An 18,393-nucleotide genomic window follows, 5' to 3' on the forward strand; every position below is an offset into this window, starting at 1 on the left:
ATCTCAGTACACATGATAACATGTAACTTTCAAGTACACATTCAATTCTTCCCACGATCTTGTTTGAAAGCAAAGAATTAACTCAAGAGTTTTAGGAACAAGCATTATTTTTTGTGAGGTTGTACGTCATTTCTACCATGTTTACGAACAGATTACGTTTGTGACCCCTTGTAACTTATACAATTTTGATAAGCATGATTCGGTTAAACATTCTACAGGCCCTTGAACTCAATTTTCCTTCTTTTTTGCTAGGACAATATGCATCAAGAGATTAGACCACTGTTTATTTATGACTTCTCCTTACAATAAAAGAGAAGCTTCAAATCTAATTCAGTGTACATAGATCACGGATGCAATAATATTTCCTGTATATTTCAACGAAAGATGGAAATATAGAATTACCCCTATGTTATTGTATTGAGAAGTTGTGTAAGAATTGCTTACCAAACGTAACTTCACTTTCGATCTGTGATAACTGCATTATATCGGATTGAAAATGATAATCAAGTAGTCACAAGAACTTTTTCACAGTAATTCCTATATATTAAGATAGGAGCACATGGTATGAAGAGTGTTGCAATTTTTGGTATTTCTGGCTAATTATGGTGATAAGGATGAATAAAGATTAAATCCTAGTTGTTTCAAGTTAACTTTATGCTCAGATAGGCTAATTAGAACTTAACCCACAGTTTAAAGTGGATAACGAGGCTCTGGCGACTGGCCCTATGGCCAGTTTAATTCTGTGTCGTCCTGTGTTTTGTCCTTATTTGTGCTGAGCGCCCTTTTTAGCCTCAGCTTTTAACCATAAGGACATTTTAGTTTTCAGACACGCTTTTATTTTTGTTATGATAAGGGGCTGGACCCCGTATAATGTGACGGGTGCAAAATAGCCTCAGTGCTGACGCACCCAAAAAAAATTAATTCAAATTCAAACTTTAAAGTGGATTGATTGATTTGTTTGGTTTATTGTACATCGCTTTCCTGCCACTTTTGGCTAATCGCGACAATGAAGATGGAGTGGTGATGTAATGAAATTTATGAAGGGGCACTCCCAAAGAACACCTATTCCAAGACCGGGATTCGAACTGAAATTGTAATGTGGAATTCAAGCCACTGTTCAAGTTACCGAGGTTCCAACCCGATACCGTTTGATTACAGTGACAACGTTACCAGAACATTATCGAGCCGCTGCGTTGGGTGGTCGATCTCGCCACCGAGTTTCGTGAGTTCGAGTGTCCATTCATCTCGTTGGGGAAGCCCTGTGATGACTAAGTGAAATCGCTAAGTGAACTAAGGGAACACTCACAAAGAACATTCATATCGAGGCTTGGACTTGAAATGCGGAACCTTTGACTAAGGGTGCTGAATCTAAGACTAATATACAGGGTGTCATTTTAATGGCGCCCACGGACCACAGATTCGTATAGAAGACATCAAAACAAACAACTTTTTTCAGTAACATTTTTCTCGATGGTGCGCCAATTCGACGCTACAGCCGTTCAAAAAATACCGTTTTGCCGCCTGGATGCTGACAACCCAACCCAACATTTCATCGTATCTGTGACGTCATTTCCTGCGGCGAAACAGCGCACGGCAGGGTTGCAAGGAACACACAAATTTTGTGAAAAATGACAAACTACCAACCACTTTATTAGCTGTAAAACGAAGCGAGAAACACGTTCAGTAGACCGAACATCATAGCCTACCAGCTAGAAGATCAGCAGTCATCTCAGGGGAAGGGGGAAGTGAACCAACGATATGAGAAATGGTAAAAAACGTATTCAAAATGAAATGTCAATGTCGGATTTTGTCTCAGCCTACATCTAAAATATCAACAACAATAAATTTTATTGGACTTACAGCTTACACGTGGCTGTTTACGCCCAACTCCATGTCAAATATTTGCAAATCTCGTTGCATGGTTGATATCTACAGGTTTGTGTCCAGATGCCTTGTGGTACTTTTGTGCTGATAACGGAAGTATCCGAGGTTCATGTTGTAACATTACGGCTAAAACAAGTACAACCACAGTAATAATTTAATGATCAATCAGTAGCGAATATACAGGGAGGTTATTTCAGTCGTTCACCGCCAGCGTGACGGCCGGTCGGCGGACTCTTCATGCAACAGGTCCCGGCAAATTGCGTTCAGGAAGTCCGTAACAGAAACCGCTTGTTTTGTAATGTTTCCACTTTTCACAATTACAGTTACAATTACAATTGAAATAAGCACGTACCTTGTCGCAAAGATGCTGTGTGTGTGTGTGTGGAAAAGGTGTCCTCCCAAATACAAATATTTCTGGCACCTTATTTGTGACAGAAAATCTTAGATTAGTCATCGCTACTTTATCCTCAGTTGTCGCGACAGCGCCGGCAGCTTATCGGGGGTTGGGTGAGTTGTCTGTCAGCCGCGAGAGGGCGCTTCATACTGCACGTGTCGGCAGTGATGCCAACCGTAGGGACATGTCCCTAAGCATAGGGACTTTTCACTAAATTTCGCCCGCGTAGGAACGCAGGGACAGATTTTGCCAAATGAGGGAAAACGTAGGTACTTTTTTCAATCTTGGTAAATGACATTTTATGAATTAGTTTATCTGGATACTTTAGCGAAGAGGAGAAAAAAGAACTAACTAACAAATCTCCATGAGAATTTTGGAACATGTTATCGGTTACCAAAACTTTCAAGGCAAGTTCCTTTTTGAAAACATTTCCACTCTCGCGAAAATAGTGCTAACATTGCCACATTCTAAAGCGGAAACGGAAAGAATATTTTCAATGTTAAGTGATACAAAAACAAAAAAGGGAAATAAAATGGGACCAGAATTGTTAAAGACTGCAGGAAATACAGCATCACCAACCAACATCTATCTCTTCACAGCAGCAACATGTATGACTTCAAATAACATAATCAACAGTAAACGACTCAACGTTATTCATTAGGGGTGTGCGGGATCCTTTACTTTAAAAAGTCGTTAATTCTCGACGTTTTCTGCCTTGTAAGTTTCTGGAACTTATCGAAAATTGTAAGTTTTTATTCTAGAAATGCAAAAACAATCACTTAAAGTGAAAATGACTTGTAAAATTCGAAATTTCCAGTGCTTCGGGAAATTTCGAACATTTCCCGTCCCGAAAATTTTCCGACTTGGTCGGGAAATTGCAAATTTTTCAGTCCCGAATGTCGGGATTTAAAAAAATTACCGTCCCGATCCCGTCCCGACCCAAAAAATTCTGTCCCGCACACCCCTATTATTCATTAAGGCAAGAATTTACAATACCGGACCCTTCTGTAATTTCTATGCTACGTCTTATACTCACGAAATAATTAGTCGTGATAATTTATCTCAAGTTAACATGTTGGGGTGAGGGGGAAAAAATGTTAATTAACGTGTAAAAGTTGTAAAATAAGCATTTCAATTCTCGCAATGATTCTCCGTATACAAGTATGGTAGCCATATTTGTTGATATGAACAAATTACAATTAGTTACGCTGTCTACAGCGTTGCCACACTGTTGATTTCATACTTGGAGAGCATGGATTGTGTAAGAATAGCGGAAGAGAACAGTAAAAAAGTTGTTAATGTTATACAGATTGTTAGGTGGAGTGTGCAGGAGGGCTAATTAATAAACTTATTCATTTCAGTATATTGCCCAAAGAACATGCTTACATGTGACAGCGACAATCACGATGTAGAAGAACTGATTTGATTACAGGTAAATTTGGCAACATTACATCAATCATAAAATTGCAGGATACGAAAATGGCGTCTTCGATGATGTTAAAGTGCTACGAAAAAGATATTTTTTATCGGTTCGTAATCACAATTACCGCAAAACCATTCAGGAATAGCCCCACTGAGCATTCTCGGTAAGGTTAGGTTAAGTTAGGTTAGGCAAGGCAAACATAGTTAAAATTTGGGCTCGAAAAACGGGTAGCCCAACAAACCATTGACGGATAGCCCCACGAACCATTCAGGTACAAAAAAGGTAAAGTGTTCCCCTGTGCATAGCACCACGCCATGAAGGCGTATAGGGGGTGTGAGGGTAACGCCCCACACTTTCTTGATCCGGTCGTGAGTGGGGGTGATGTGATCAGCATCACGCCCCTGACCGCCTTTACCCCCCAGGGTTTCCTCCAGGTACCCATGTTATTCGACGCTGGGTAGGCGCCGGGGCCGCTTCCAGGTACGGTTAGGTTAAGTTAGGATAGGCAAATGTAAATTCGCTCCTTCATTAATTGTGGAAGCACCGAGCAGAAAGATTTGGTAAGTAAATGTGTATATTTTATCTTCTGTTTTGCATGCTCATGAGGTGATAATTTTTTTAGTCGCTTTACTTGGCGTAGGGACATTTGGTCAGTTGTAGGGACATTGCCGAAAAATGGTTAGCAACACTGTCGTCTACCAGACGTAGTGAGTGTACCGTACCCTCATGTTCACTTCTGTTTGCGTTTATCAGTTACGCGTGTTTTTTTATACTGTGTTATTGCTAGTGCTTTATTGTGTGTTAATTGTTATTCATTCATTAGTTATGTCGTTAAACAAATATAGTCTTGAACAGAGAGTTTTTATGTACGATAATTACGTGAAAACGAATTCTTGCAGAAAAGTGGTCAGGGAATTACGATAGACAGGATCTCTTGAACCTAAGAAACGTGTTGTATTGCTGTTAAAGGAGGTCATTTTCAACATCTCTTATAACACAGGAGGTTAGTGATCATCATTATTATTACTTTTAAATATCATTTTACGCTTTCGGTTTGCTTTATGCGCCGGGATGCTGTCTTCCCTTTCTGACAACTGACGATAAAGTAGCGATGTCTAATCTAAGATTTTCTGTCAGAAATAAGGTGCCAGAAATATTTGTATTTGGGAGGACACCTTTTCCACACACACACACACACACACAGCATCCTTGCGACAAGGTACGTGCTTATTTCAATTGTAATTGTAACTGTAATTGTGAAAAGTGGAAACATTACAAAACAAGCGGTTTCTGTTACGGACTTCCTGAACGCAATTTGCCGGGACCTGTTGCATGAAGAGTCCGCCGACCGGCCGTCACTTTGGCGGTGAACGACTGAAATAACCTCCCTGTACGTACTTCCCTGTTCACAGTTGACAACTATTACATGTGTATCCGGTGCATAGATAAACACATGGTCGTCGGGGAGCTTGTATTACTACTACTTATATAACTGTATTTTCAACCATTTTGCCACTTGTCTCATAATGCTCTGAATATACATTATATTATGAATTTTGAGTTCTTTCATTTCTATTTTGTCATCTGTTAAGTGTGTCACAGAAAACTAGTATCAGAAGGACGAAGTGGATAGACTAAATTGTAGATGCCAACTTGGTAACTAGATTTGCAAATATTTTGCATATAAGCTGAGACAAAATTCGATATGACCACTTCCACTTGAATTCTGTTTTCTTTCTACTATTTTTCGTATAATTTTTTTTTACTTCCTGTTAGGTTACAGATTGTGTTTTCTCGTTTCTGTTTTACGGTACAGTGGGATCCATTAGTATTATGGTGCAAATTGTCCATGAGTATTTTCATTAATTTTTCTCTTACATCCTATGTGTTTTTAAGCGATGGACGTTTCTGTATGCTGGTGCAGAAGTTGTCGACAGCTTGTTTTGAGTTTTCTTTTAATTGTTGAAGCTTTTATTGGGTCAAATAAAGTACACGAACATGGTGATGGACAATTTGCACGGTAATACTCATGGATCCCACTGTACATAATGTGGCAGATTGTAGCTATGTGATTTTTCACAGAATATGTGTGTTCTTGGCAACCCTGGAACGCATCGCTTCACGGCGGGATATGAAGTCACAAATGCAATAAAATGTTGTGTGTGGTTGCCAGCATTCAGGCGGCAAAACGGGCTTTTTTGAACGATTGTAGCGCCGAAACGACGCACCAATGAGAAAAATGTTACTGAGAAAAGTTGTTTGTTTTGATGTCCTCCATATGTTTCCGTGGTCCGACAGAGCGCCATTAAAATGACACCCTGTATAAGATGGAAGAATATATAAGAGAGGACTATTTTTTTCGTTTTTGAAAGGGTGTCAATATGAATTGTAGGAGTCTTTGAACATACGCAGTGTTATTTTGTGAATATGTACATCTGTATTACTTGATTGTGTTGCAGAAGGTTAGGTTACAAGGTAAACGACTTATTTAGGCATGTACGCTTAACATCATTCCCAAACGCGTAATTTGGATTTCGAGTTTAAAATGTTGGCAGGCTGCCTGTGTGACATGACAGGTCAGAGTCAAAAGTGATAATATATTAATTATAAAACCAGATACACCACTGTCTTTTATTTTAAGAAGAAAGTCGATAATTTTCGTGATTTATTATGAACGTACATGTTGTCGGAGACATAGTAACAAATACAACATGTTGGCAACACTGAATCTGAATGTGGACACTCTGCAGCTAGCTTCAACTTGTCGAAACCGGAACTAAATTCATTGACGTAATAGGAAGACATTTAAATGGCCTTATTTGTAATTTGCATGGTTCGTGCAACCTTCAACCAGAAACAGTTGAACTGGTATCAATGTGCAACCTCACGATAACAATAAACAACCGTTCTACTATATATTTTGAATTATTTGTTACGTACGATATTTGTAATTCGAAGTTGGATTCGTATTTATAAGTTTCTCTTACATACCTACAGTGTATATATTGTAGAATGAACTTACCGTGTTATTACTGTAAAATTAAGGGCAAATTTTATTGCAACATGCAATATTTTAGCTGTTCACATTAGAGTCCCTGGATGCGACTGACGTATATGAGATCACAGTCATACATCCAGGCAGGTCCGTAGCTAGAATTGATCTGCAGGGAGGGAGGCTCACACGTTATCAGGGGGGCTTGTAAACCAAGTCCATCTTTCTAAAATTTAACAGCATGAAATGAAGGTAAATTATGTTGTATGTGTTTGTGTGTGTGGGGGGGAGGGTCATTAATAATATAAAGTATAGAATTTAGAAATATCATACAAATACTACAGTTTTGTTTTTCTATATCTTCTAAAACATCTCTTGAAATGTTAATTGACGCCTGCCAACATCAACCCTTTCAATATACTCCATACTACTTTTGATGATACAGATATTTATATCATACAAGCAAGGATGCACAATATTCAATCATAGTACCTGGCATATATTCCACCCTCGGCCGAGGTAATAAAACGCCCTTCATTCCCAAAACATGCGAGCTGTTGACTTTTAACGCAGATGTGGAAGGAATGTGAATAATGACGTCAGATTCACAAACTTTTGTCTAAACCGGAGGCTGCAACAGGAGCATCAAAGGTACAGATAAAGAAGCTCCCCTACGAAAGACTTTCTAAAGTCTAGATAATGTTCTAAATACTTGCAGCTACTTAGACTTCTGCTCAAAAACAAGATGAACAAATGTAATAGCCGATGTTCATGTTCCGTGAATTTATCCTTCACCAAGTTGTGAGTAACATAATATCTGCTGTATACATTTTCACTCTTCACTGCAAACAAATTATACGAAATAGTTTTACCTAATGTCGAGGGGAGTGACGAGAGTCCCGGGGGACTGAGCCCCCCTGGCCCCTACCTGGCTACGGGCCTGCATCCAGGGACTCTAGATCAAATAACACTTCTACTCCATCTGCTGACAATAAAAATTAGATTTTTGCGATTTAAATAGTGCTAATAAAGAAGAATTGGACATAGAAATCTACATTTACGTGCTTTATTATTAGTACAAATACTATTTATACACATATATTTCGGGGGTTGAACCACCAACCCCGCTCTAGGTACGCCTTTGTGTGGCCCCTACCCTCCGAAACAGAACTGCCATCTGCAAGTGCACATTATCACCTTATTCTATCATATTCATCAAACCAAAGTACATAGTATTTTCTATGATTTAGATGATTATTTACGAGACCAGAGACAGTCAACAAAATCGATTTCGTTTCTGTATACTTACAATGCTGGCGTTTGTAGCTTGCAAAACTGTCTGGTTTATTGGAGTGTTGGTCGTCCGTACCGGGTGATTGCAGTCTGTCACTGTGTAGTTTTCATTTCCTGTATTGTTGCTGGGCTTTGCCATTCCAACAATGGCTATGCTGAGGTTCACCCTTGTCAAGTAGCATGTCACGGAAGCGTAGAAAATCACGGCCACCAGCACGTTGCGAGGGGACAACCCACCTACAAAGTAACAACGTGAAATGTAAACATATTAGCAAGATTGTAAAATATACATTCCGGACACCCTGTATATATTTAGCAGTAGCGGTGATTTGGTGCCAAAACTAAGGGGAGGGGGCCATTGAACAGTTTACTTTCTCTTGATGAACAAGGCTCAGTATTAAGGGACTGTAGTGCGAGGGCAAAAATTGACAAAAGGGGGACAACTGCCCCCCCGTCCCCCTAATCGCCGTTATTGATATGTAGTATTTAATGAGAACAATATTCTCAAATATTGAGACTAGATCAGTGGAACAGGCTTAGCGCTCGACAACTTTGAGCTAACCTGACCTATCAACAGAGGGGAAAAAACAACATATAAATTAAACGAATTTGGCTGCATTTTTTAAATGTGGGCCTGCCCGATGGCGTAGTGGTAGCGTTGTTGTCTTGTAATTCAAGGAGTCCCTGGTTCGATACCCGTTGGAGGTACATAGTGGTTCTGGTCCCACTTTAAGCAGTAGGTACAGTCCCGATTAGTCTTACTGTGCATAAAGTGGACTTAAAACACCAACTCAGTCAATCAAGCATTTTTAATGTGACCAACCCTAAGAAAACGCTACCCTCTGTTTTTTTTGTTTTTTTTGTTAAGTCATCAAATTGAAGTCACCTTTCACTTTTCCCAATTAAATTAAAGAAAATTACGAACCATTAAATACGAAAACTAGAATAGTAGCAATAGCATGTTAACGAGAGTAAAGCTTTCTGTTTCGTGAAAATTCCAATTTCGATCCATGTAAAAACGAAATTTGGTCAGTCCTTGATTTGCAGTAGTCACCCTTGCCATAAGAACATTGGCGTCGGGAGGAGAGGGGGGGTCGAACGGGTCAGTGGACCCCCCCATCCCTGGAAATTGACATCGTTCATTTAAAGATATAAGATAGCCAAAAGTTTGTTACTCTTATTGTTAAGAACAGAAATAAAGTTCATGTAGTTAGAATTCGAACAGAATAATCAAAGTAAGAATGCATTGGATCGAAAACATTGAGTGAAAGATACAGCAACAAGGTTATATTCTACCATTTCATGCAAAGAACAAATGGTTTCACAGTTTTCAAAATTCTAATAATTTCAGTTGTAGGTGAGAGGTCACACAACACACTCTATGAAAAAAATTCCCCCTAATATTTAAAGTCTTTTCTTGAACGAGGCGTGCAAATGTTAATATCAAAATGCATTTCAGATACTAACTGCATGAAATACAAAATAAATAATGGAAAATAGTTGTTCTCCTATTGACTAGTTTGGTGGATCGAGTCTCCCCATTTATATAATAATAATAATAATAATTATTATTATTATTTCGAATAAAATTTATTTTTGTTAGTTTATAATATTTATTATTGTATAATATCATTTATAACCCTGGTAATAATACTTATTTATTTTCTACTATTAAACTTTTATCATTTGGCCGAACCCCCTGAAAAAAATTCTGGCGACGCCCATGCCAGTAACCACGTAGTGAAGTAGTTTGATTGCTAATGCAACGTTCTTCAGCTCACAAGGCTTTTATGTTTATTTATATTTTGTACATAACAAGAAGATTGAAGTATAACAACGAAATCGCACCCAATTGTTAACTTTTATTAATTAAATAATATAAATATCATCACAATGATAGGAAAACCTGTTGTAAAGTGATAGCGAACACTCACATCTTCATACACTTAATAGTTTTTGTGAAAAAGGAACATGAAGTCACAACAATTAGGCTAATTTTGTCCAGAGAAGCAATAGAAGTTCCCCTTACGGCACCCACAAATAAATTAGTCTACGCACGCCTATGCTTCCAATAATCCACCTTTCTTTAATTAAAAATAAACTACTCTCTAGAAATCTAAAGCTTATTATTTTGGAGAATAGATGGCAGAATTAATTGTAAGTTAAGAATTCATTGAGAATTTGTTAATTAATTCAAAATTTAAATTTTTTATGCACGATTGTTTATTACTAGAAAATGCTATGAATTATTTTTCTTAATGGTGATTATCGAACGGATTTTTATGTAATTAATACATTTTCCTTTGTATGTAGCCAAGCATAAACAAAAACAAAAAGAAATAACTCATAACAGTTCCACTGTTAGGAACCTACGTAAATCTTCTGTCGTCGTTTTTAACATGTTTAAATGCATAGGACTTATAATACGTTTTGAGTACAAGTGTAGTATTTACTTCATTTCTCAATTTTTAATTGAATAATGTAGTTACATTTTTGGAAAAAAACATTCAAAATATGATTTCTCCAAAAATTCGATAAATATCTTCTGATTGTAGCAGGTGTACTTTCACATAATCTGGTATCGAGCACCACGAAAAGAATAAAAAATCAAGGTTCCGTGTGAACTTTATTCTCCATTTATTCTCCATTTATATTTTGCAAACAATTATACAGAACAGCGGGTAATTGGTCTTATTACATTTTCCTATCGGGAACCTAGAAAGTGTTATAAGAATGGAGACTACTTACATTTTTTTTTAACATATATTAGGATTTTTTTTCTATATATTTCGCATTTTCTGGCTACATAAAAATCCGGCCCATAATAATGTTTCACAATTTGAGTTCAGTGTTTGTAAATGAACGATTTCTTTAGTAGTTATAGTGCCCAACAAGCCCAATTAGAAATAGCAAGTGGCAACACAAGAACCAAGGGATATTGTCAACTGTGAAGGTTGTAGATAGATTGTACTCGAGGCGATGTGCTCTAAAGTGATGGATTCTTATCCGGAATATTGTAAGTTCAAACCCCAAGATCGCCCATATGATGGTTCTACACGTGGATTCAGTCGAATGCTGGGATGGTATCTATATCGAAGTCTACGACTACTGCCTTCAATGACCTTTCTTTTACATCTTTCCTTGTCGCGAGTACCCTAACGGAACAACGTTGCCTTGTAATCAAGAAGTCAGGTTCGATACCAGGCGGAGGCACATTGTACCTACAGTGGTTCGGATCTCACTTTAAAGTGTAGGTCCAGACCCGATTTGCCTATCTGTGCATAAAGTGGACTTAGAGCAAAATTTTATAAAATTCAAATTCAAATAAACAAAGCCTAGGCGAGAAAGAAACACTAGGATCTATGGCAACGCTACGAAACAAGAGATCCTAGGTTTGAATCCTGTGTTAAATATCAATGTCTCTTTCTTTCAATTTTCATCTATTTCATTAATTCAACATTCGCCTACAACCACCAAATTGAAAGTAACTGGAATTCAATAGAACAAATAGGATTGAATTTTATGCTAGAAATTGTGTTACATCTTTTTACACTGTCTATATTTATGCAATATTGTGATGTATTGGTTGAATAATAATAATACGAATTCTTTACGTGTCTCTAAGGGAAAATGTAGCTAATCTCTTTTGAAATATGTTGTGAAAAGATAAAAGAATGTCGGTAATATCATTACGAAAATAAATTGATCGATAAATCCATGTACCATGTTTGATGACTCGTAACTGATTAATAGATTATATCTGATTTAAGATTTTCATAACGTGGAATAATATTTTATTTGTATGCACTATTTCTGTAAAACTTTATTGTTGATGGAAACATAAATTTAAAAAAAATTGAATGTTTTGATAATGAAATTGGGTCATGAGTGTACTGTAGGCTTAAAAATATTCTGACCCAACTCATAAAATTATATTAATTAATACGTAGTACGTATTTATGAAGTAGAAATAAAAGGTGCAAGAACATCATTAGAAAACTGACTGGAGTGACATACTGAGAGGAGAGGTTTGGGTCACTGGCGTACGCAGGAGGTAACTGATGAGGCCAAAGCCTTCTCCGAAAATAATCCTGCATATGTGGTTCAAACCATTACAGACAGCACACAAACAATTTGTTTTACAGCGTTGCTTAGGCTAAGTACGACGAGATAACCAGTTTGTAATGCAAACCAAAGGCCACTGCTCTCCAGGAAACCGGGTTGCCCTGTGGTCCCTCAGTTTCTTTTCTTTAACAAGATAATTTGTCTAACCACATATAACGGCTTCATTATTAACATAGTTGATGGATCGAGTGATTGATTTTCATTATTTTAATTCGATTTTCTGCCCCTTTTTGCTAATCGAGAAGATGAGGGTGAATGGTGATATGTATGAACTTGATGAAGGGATGCTCACACACCCCACCCAAGCTGGGATTCGAAACCAGTACCTCTGGCTTCGTAGCGCGTTGTGCTAACCACTCTGTCACGGAGGTCAACTATAAAGTATTTTGTGTAAACTTTTACGCTTCTGAGAACTTTGTGTACCCCTCCACAAGTCTGTCACTCTGCCCACCTTGATCCCCCTGTTAAAATTTAAACACTGAAGCAAATAGCATATCTGAAAAAAAAAATAACACCTTTCTGATTTACTAATATTTTTAAAAAATACTCCGTAAATGGGGCATTCCATGTGAAAATACCACTGAATTTTCTCAATTTTTGAAAGTAAATGAAATGCTGTAGTTTTATTCTATCTTGTGAGTCGACAATCTAACGTTGTAATTTGCATAAAAATTCTAGTATTATAAATAATTAAGGTAGAAGGAATTTTACATATTGTAAGTTTATTTTTAACTTTTTGATTTACTTGTGTTTTGTATTGTGTACCACCCGTGACACCAAAAAACAACTAATTTCTCCTTTAATTGTTACATTTCCCCCCAACCCCATTAGAATATTCAAAGGTCAATTATTTTCTCTCTTTGTCTTAAATAATTTATTTTCATCATTTGACAATTCACAGAAATTAAAATAAATTTGTAAGTAAAGAGGCAGTGTTTCATCTGTCCCACCCGTGACACAAAATTGTTCAATTATAGTTATAAATCTGGGGTATTTTAAGGGTAGTTATGTATAATCAACAGTGTCTAGTTTGATATTTCATTGCACAGAAACTGTGAGAAAAATGTTGCTTAACTATCAGTAGAATAGTTACTTTAATATAAAAATGTAGCACAGATGCTGTGAGAAAATTGTTGCTTAACTATCAGAAGAATAGTTACTTTAATATAAAAATGTAGCACAGATGCTGTGAGAAAATTGTTGCTTAACTATCAGAAGAATAGTTACTTTAATATAAAAATGTAGCACAGATGCTGTGAGAAATTTGTTGCTTAACTATCAGTAGAATAGTTACATTAATATAAAAAATGTAGCAGAGATGCTGTGAGAAAATTGTTGCTTAACTATCAGAAGAATAGTTACTTTAATATAAAAATGTAGCAGAGATGCTGTGAGAAAATTGTTGCTTAACTATCAGAAGAATAGTTACTTTAATATAAAAAATGTAGCACAGATGCTGTGAGAAAATTGTTGCTTAACTATCAGAAGAATAGTTACTTTAATATAAAAATGTAGCACAGATGCTGTGAGAAAATTGTTGCTTAACTATCAGTAGAATAGTTACTTTAATATAAAAATGTAGCACAGATGCTGTGAGAAAATTGTTGCTTAACTATCAGAAGAATAGTTACTTTAATATAAAAATGTAGCACAGATGCTGTGAGAAAATTGTTGCTTAACTATCAGAAGAATAGTTACTTTAATATAAAAATGTAGCACAGATGCTGTGAGAAATTTGTTGCTTAACTATCAGTAGAATAGTTACATTAATATAAAAAATGTAGCAGAGATGCTGTGAGAAAATTGTTGCTTAACTATCAGAAGAATAGTTACTTTAATATAAAAATGTAGCACAGATGCTGTGAGAAAATTGTTGCTTAACTATCAGAAGAATAGTTACTTTAATATAAAAAATGTAGCACAGATGCTGTGAGAAAATTGTTGCTTAACTATCAGAAGAATAGTTACTTTAATATAAAAATGTAGCACAGATGCTGTGAGAAAATTGTTGCTTAACTATCAGAAGAATAGTTACTTTAATATAAAAAATGTAGCACAGATGCTGTGAGAAAATTGTTGCTTAACTATCAGAAGAATAGTTACTTTAATATAAAAATGTAGCACAGATGCTGTGAGAAAATTGTTGCTTAACTATCAGTAGAATAGTTACTTTAATATAAAAATGTAGCACAGATGCTGTGAGAAAATTGTTGCTTAACTATCAGAAGAATAGTTACTTTAATATAAAAATGTAGCACAGATGCTGTGAGAAAATTGTTGCTTAACTATCAGAAGAATAGTTTCTTTAATATAAAAAATGTAGCACAGATGCTGTGTGAAAATTGTTGCTTAACTATCAGTAGAATAGTTACATTAATATAAAAAATGTAGCACAGATGCTGTGAGAAAATTGTTGCTTAACTATCAGAAGAATAGTTACTTTAATATAAAAATGTAGCACAGATGCTGTGAGAAAATTGTTGCTTAACTATCAGAAGAATAGTTACTTTAATATAAAAATGTAGCACAGATGCTGAGAGAAAATTGTTGCTTAACTATCAGAAGAATAGTTACTTTAATATAAAAAATGTAGCAGAGATGCTGTGAGAAAATTGTTGCTTAACTATCAGAAGAATAGTTACTTTAATATAAAAATGTAGCACAGATGCTGTGAGAAAACTGTTGCTTAACTATCAGAAGAATAGTTACTTTAATATAAAAAATGTAGCACAGATGCTGTGAGAAAATTGTTGCTTAACTATCAGCAGAATAGTTACATTAATATAAAAAATGTAGCAGAGATGCTGTGAGAAAATTGTTGCTTAACTATCAGAAGAATAGTTACTTTAATATAAAAATGTAGCACAGATGCTGTGAGAAAATTGTTGCTTAACTATCAGAAGAATAGTTACTTTAATATAAAAATGTAGCACAGATGCTGTGAGAAAATTGTTGCTTAACTATCAGAAGAATAGTTACTTTAATATAAAAAATGTAGCACAGATGCTGTGAGAAAATTGTTGCTTAACTATCAGTAGAATAGTTACATTAATATAAAAAATGTAGCACAGATGCTGTGAGAAAATTGTTGCTTAACTATCAGAAGAATAGTTACTTTAATATAAAAATGTAGCACAGATGCTGTGAGAAAATTGTTGCTTAACTATCAGAAGAATAGTTACTTTAATATAAAAATGTAGCACAGATGCTGTGAGAAAATTGTTGCTTAACTATCAGAAGAATAGTTACTTTAATATAAAAATGTAGCACAGATGCTGTGAGAAAATTGTTGCTTAACTATCAGAAGAATAGTTACTTTAATATAAAAATGTAGCACAGATGCTGTGAGAAAATTGTTGCTTAACTATCAGAAGAATAGTTACTTTAATATAAAAATGTAGCACAGATGCTGAGAGAAAATTGTTGCTTAACTATCAGAAGAATAGTTACTTTAATATAAAAAATGTAGCAGAGATGCTGTGAGAAAATTGTTGCTTAACTATCAGAAGAATAGTTACTTTAATATAAAAAATGTAGCACAGATGCTGTGAGAAAATTGTTGCTTAACTATCAGAAGAATAGTTACTTTAATATAAAAATGTAGCACAGATGCTGTGAGAAAATTGTTGCTTAACTATCAGTAGAATAGTTACTTTAATATAAAAATGTAGCACAGATGCTGTGAGAAAATTGTTGCTTAACTATCAGAAGAATAGTTACTTTAATATAAAAATGTAGCACAGATGCTGAGAGAAAATTGTTGCTTAACTATCAGAAGAATAGTTACTTTAATATAAAAATGTAGCACAGATGCTGTGAGAAAATTGTTGCTTAACTATCAGAAGAATAGTTACTTTAATATAAAAATGTAGCACAGATGCTGTGAGAAAATTGTTGCTTAACTATCAGAAGAATAGTTACTTTAATATAAAAATGTAGCACAGATGCTGAGAGAAAATTGTTGCTTAACTATCAGAAGAATAGTTACTTTAATATAAAAAATGTAGCAGAGATGCTGTGAGAAAATTGTTGCTTAACTATCAGAAGAATAGTTACTTTAATATAAAAAATGTAGCACAGATGCTGTGAGAAAATTGTTGCTTAACTATCAGAAGAATAGTTACTTTAATATAAAAATGTAGCACAGATGCTGTGAGAAAATTGTTGCTTAACTATCAGTAGAATAGTTACTTTAATATAAAAATGTAGCACAGATGCTGTGAGAAAATTGTTGCTTAACTATCAGAAGAATAGTTACTTTAATATAAAAATGTAGCACAGATGCTGAGAGAAAATTGTTGCTTAACTATCAGAAGAATAGTTACTTTAATATAAAAAATGTAGCAGAGATGCTGTGAGAAAATTGTTGCTTAACTATCAGAAGAATAGTTACTTTAATATAAAAATGTAGCACAGATGCTGTGAGAAAATTGTTGCTTAACTATCAGAAGAATAGTTACTTTAATATAAAAATGTAGCACAGATGCTGTGAGAAAATTGTTGCTTAACTATCAGTAGAATAGTTACATTAATATAAAAAATGTAGCAGAGATGCTGTGAGAAAATTGTTGCTTAACTATCAGAAGAATAGTTACTTTAATATAAAAATGTAGCACTATAGATGCTACGTAGTCCACGGAACTCATCCGAGACAATGGAATACCCCAAATATATTTTATATTTATGTATTGTTGGGACTTTTTGAGAATAATTTTACGCACTCGGCACTTTAAACATACTCATTTATATAAAGTATTGCAAAAGGAAAGGTTGAATTAAATTGATTTACAACTTATATAGTGGTTTGAAAGTATCATCTTGAATGCTTGTTATCATTTGAATACATAATTTCTCTCTATATTCCACAGAAAAATATTAATAAATTGACATAAACCTTAGTATATTTGTTGATATACTCATGTAACATTATCCGTTGGTTATTTCATTGTAATAATATAAAGTAATTTCTTGATTATCACATAATTAGAGCTACTTACGTGAACAGAATTTAGAAACCATGGCGGTTTGCGTGGAGAGATGTAAGTGGTTGGCCCGGCTGTGCGATCGCTGTCCGTTTGGCTCCAGTCAGGGTCATAGCCTCGACCCCAGACCACTTAAAAGATAAGAGGCTATGCGTTCCGGATTGTGACATCTCCCTTTTCCACAATCCGTCAGATTCTGATGTCGAAATTCATGCTTTTTTTACGATCTATCTTTCGCCGTACGCCCTGGTAAACTGTTTGTGTGGATGAAAATCTTGAGAATGTCACCTCGAACTCTGGTGGATGAGGAAGAGGTTCATATTCTCATCCAAGAGAGGCAATGGGCGTCATTAAACGCGTCCGCAAGTGTGTTAAGGCTTTGATTGAACCGTTCTGGATCTGTGCCGAGTTGTCCGAGGGCTTTGGGGACAGTGAAACGTGAGAGTACCCACATTTGTTTCGCAATTTCCGAAATAGTTGTTTGGCAAGTCAAGTAAGTGATCAAATTTTATGGTAATGCGGGTTGTAAAGAATAGTTCTAGAGTCAGGAAAACTTTGAGTGGGGACTCAAATCAGCGAATGTTGGAACAGACAGGTAATGTAGAGTACATAGTCCTAAATATCGCAAGTACGAGTTCACTAATTACGCGACACATTTCTGCCACTTTTTGGTTAATCGTAATGGTTAAATTCACAAAGGATCAGCCTTTTCCAGACTAGAAATCGAATCTTGAATATTTGGTGTCGAGGCCGTGAATCGGCCAGCGAGCAGGCGAAAACATCACATCGAGAATGCATATTTCAGGCAAATTGGCCTGTATCGGAATGGTTAGCACAGGTAGATTAATCAGTATAAATTTTCAACATAATTACTTGCAATATTCCTCCACCAAGAATCGAACCTTGGATCCCCCTGATTGCAAGGCGACAGCATTAGACATTCTGTGATAGCATTCGTACGTGCCTTTTCTGCCTCTGAGGCTAATCGTGACCATATACGTAGATGGAAATGATGAAAAGATACATGTCCAGGCAAGGGCTGTATCCCGGACTCTTCGATAGCGAGGTTTTCTGTTCTAGAAAATTATCAATTGGCATTCCCAGACAAAATGTCCAACAATATAACGCTCTAATTTGTGGTTGATAAGAATAAGATAATTATAAAATTGAATATGAGCAACATATAGTAAAGATAATATCAGGTATATTGTGGATTCGTACTTTGGAGGGTTTTCGCCACCCCCACAGAGAGAGAGAGAGAGAGAGAGGGAGGAACAAGGAATAAGAAAGTTATATAAAG

The 18,393-nt window shown here is 35.7% G+C and overlaps 1 protein-coding gene across 1 annotated transcript in view; it reads right to left on the reverse strand.

Moving 5' to 3' along the window:
• LOC145978359 (sialin-like) overlaps nucleotides 1–17,268 on the reverse strand; it is a 32,241-nt gene extending 14,973 nt beyond the window's left edge. The window contains exons 1-2 of the mRNA XM_083110957.1: nucleotides 17,109–17,268; nucleotides 8,003–8,223 (exon numbers count right to left, since the gene is read on the reverse strand). Of these exons, the coding sequence (XP_082967083.1) occupies nucleotides 8,003–8,223; nucleotides 17,109–17,130 (243 nt within the window). The 5' untranslated portion in view covers nucleotides 17,131–17,268. The remainder of the gene's footprint in view (nucleotides 1–8,002; nucleotides 8,224–17,108) is intronic.
• Nucleotides 17,269–18,393: the final 1,125 nt, after the last annotated feature.

Source organism: Lepisma saccharinum, chromosome 24 (genome assembly GCF_977018435.1).
Source record: "Lepisma saccharinum chromosome 24, izLepSacc3.1, whole genome shotgun sequence".
NCBI classification, from domain to species: domain Eukaryota; kingdom Metazoa; phylum Arthropoda; class Insecta; order Zygentoma; family Lepismatidae; genus Lepisma; species Lepisma saccharinum.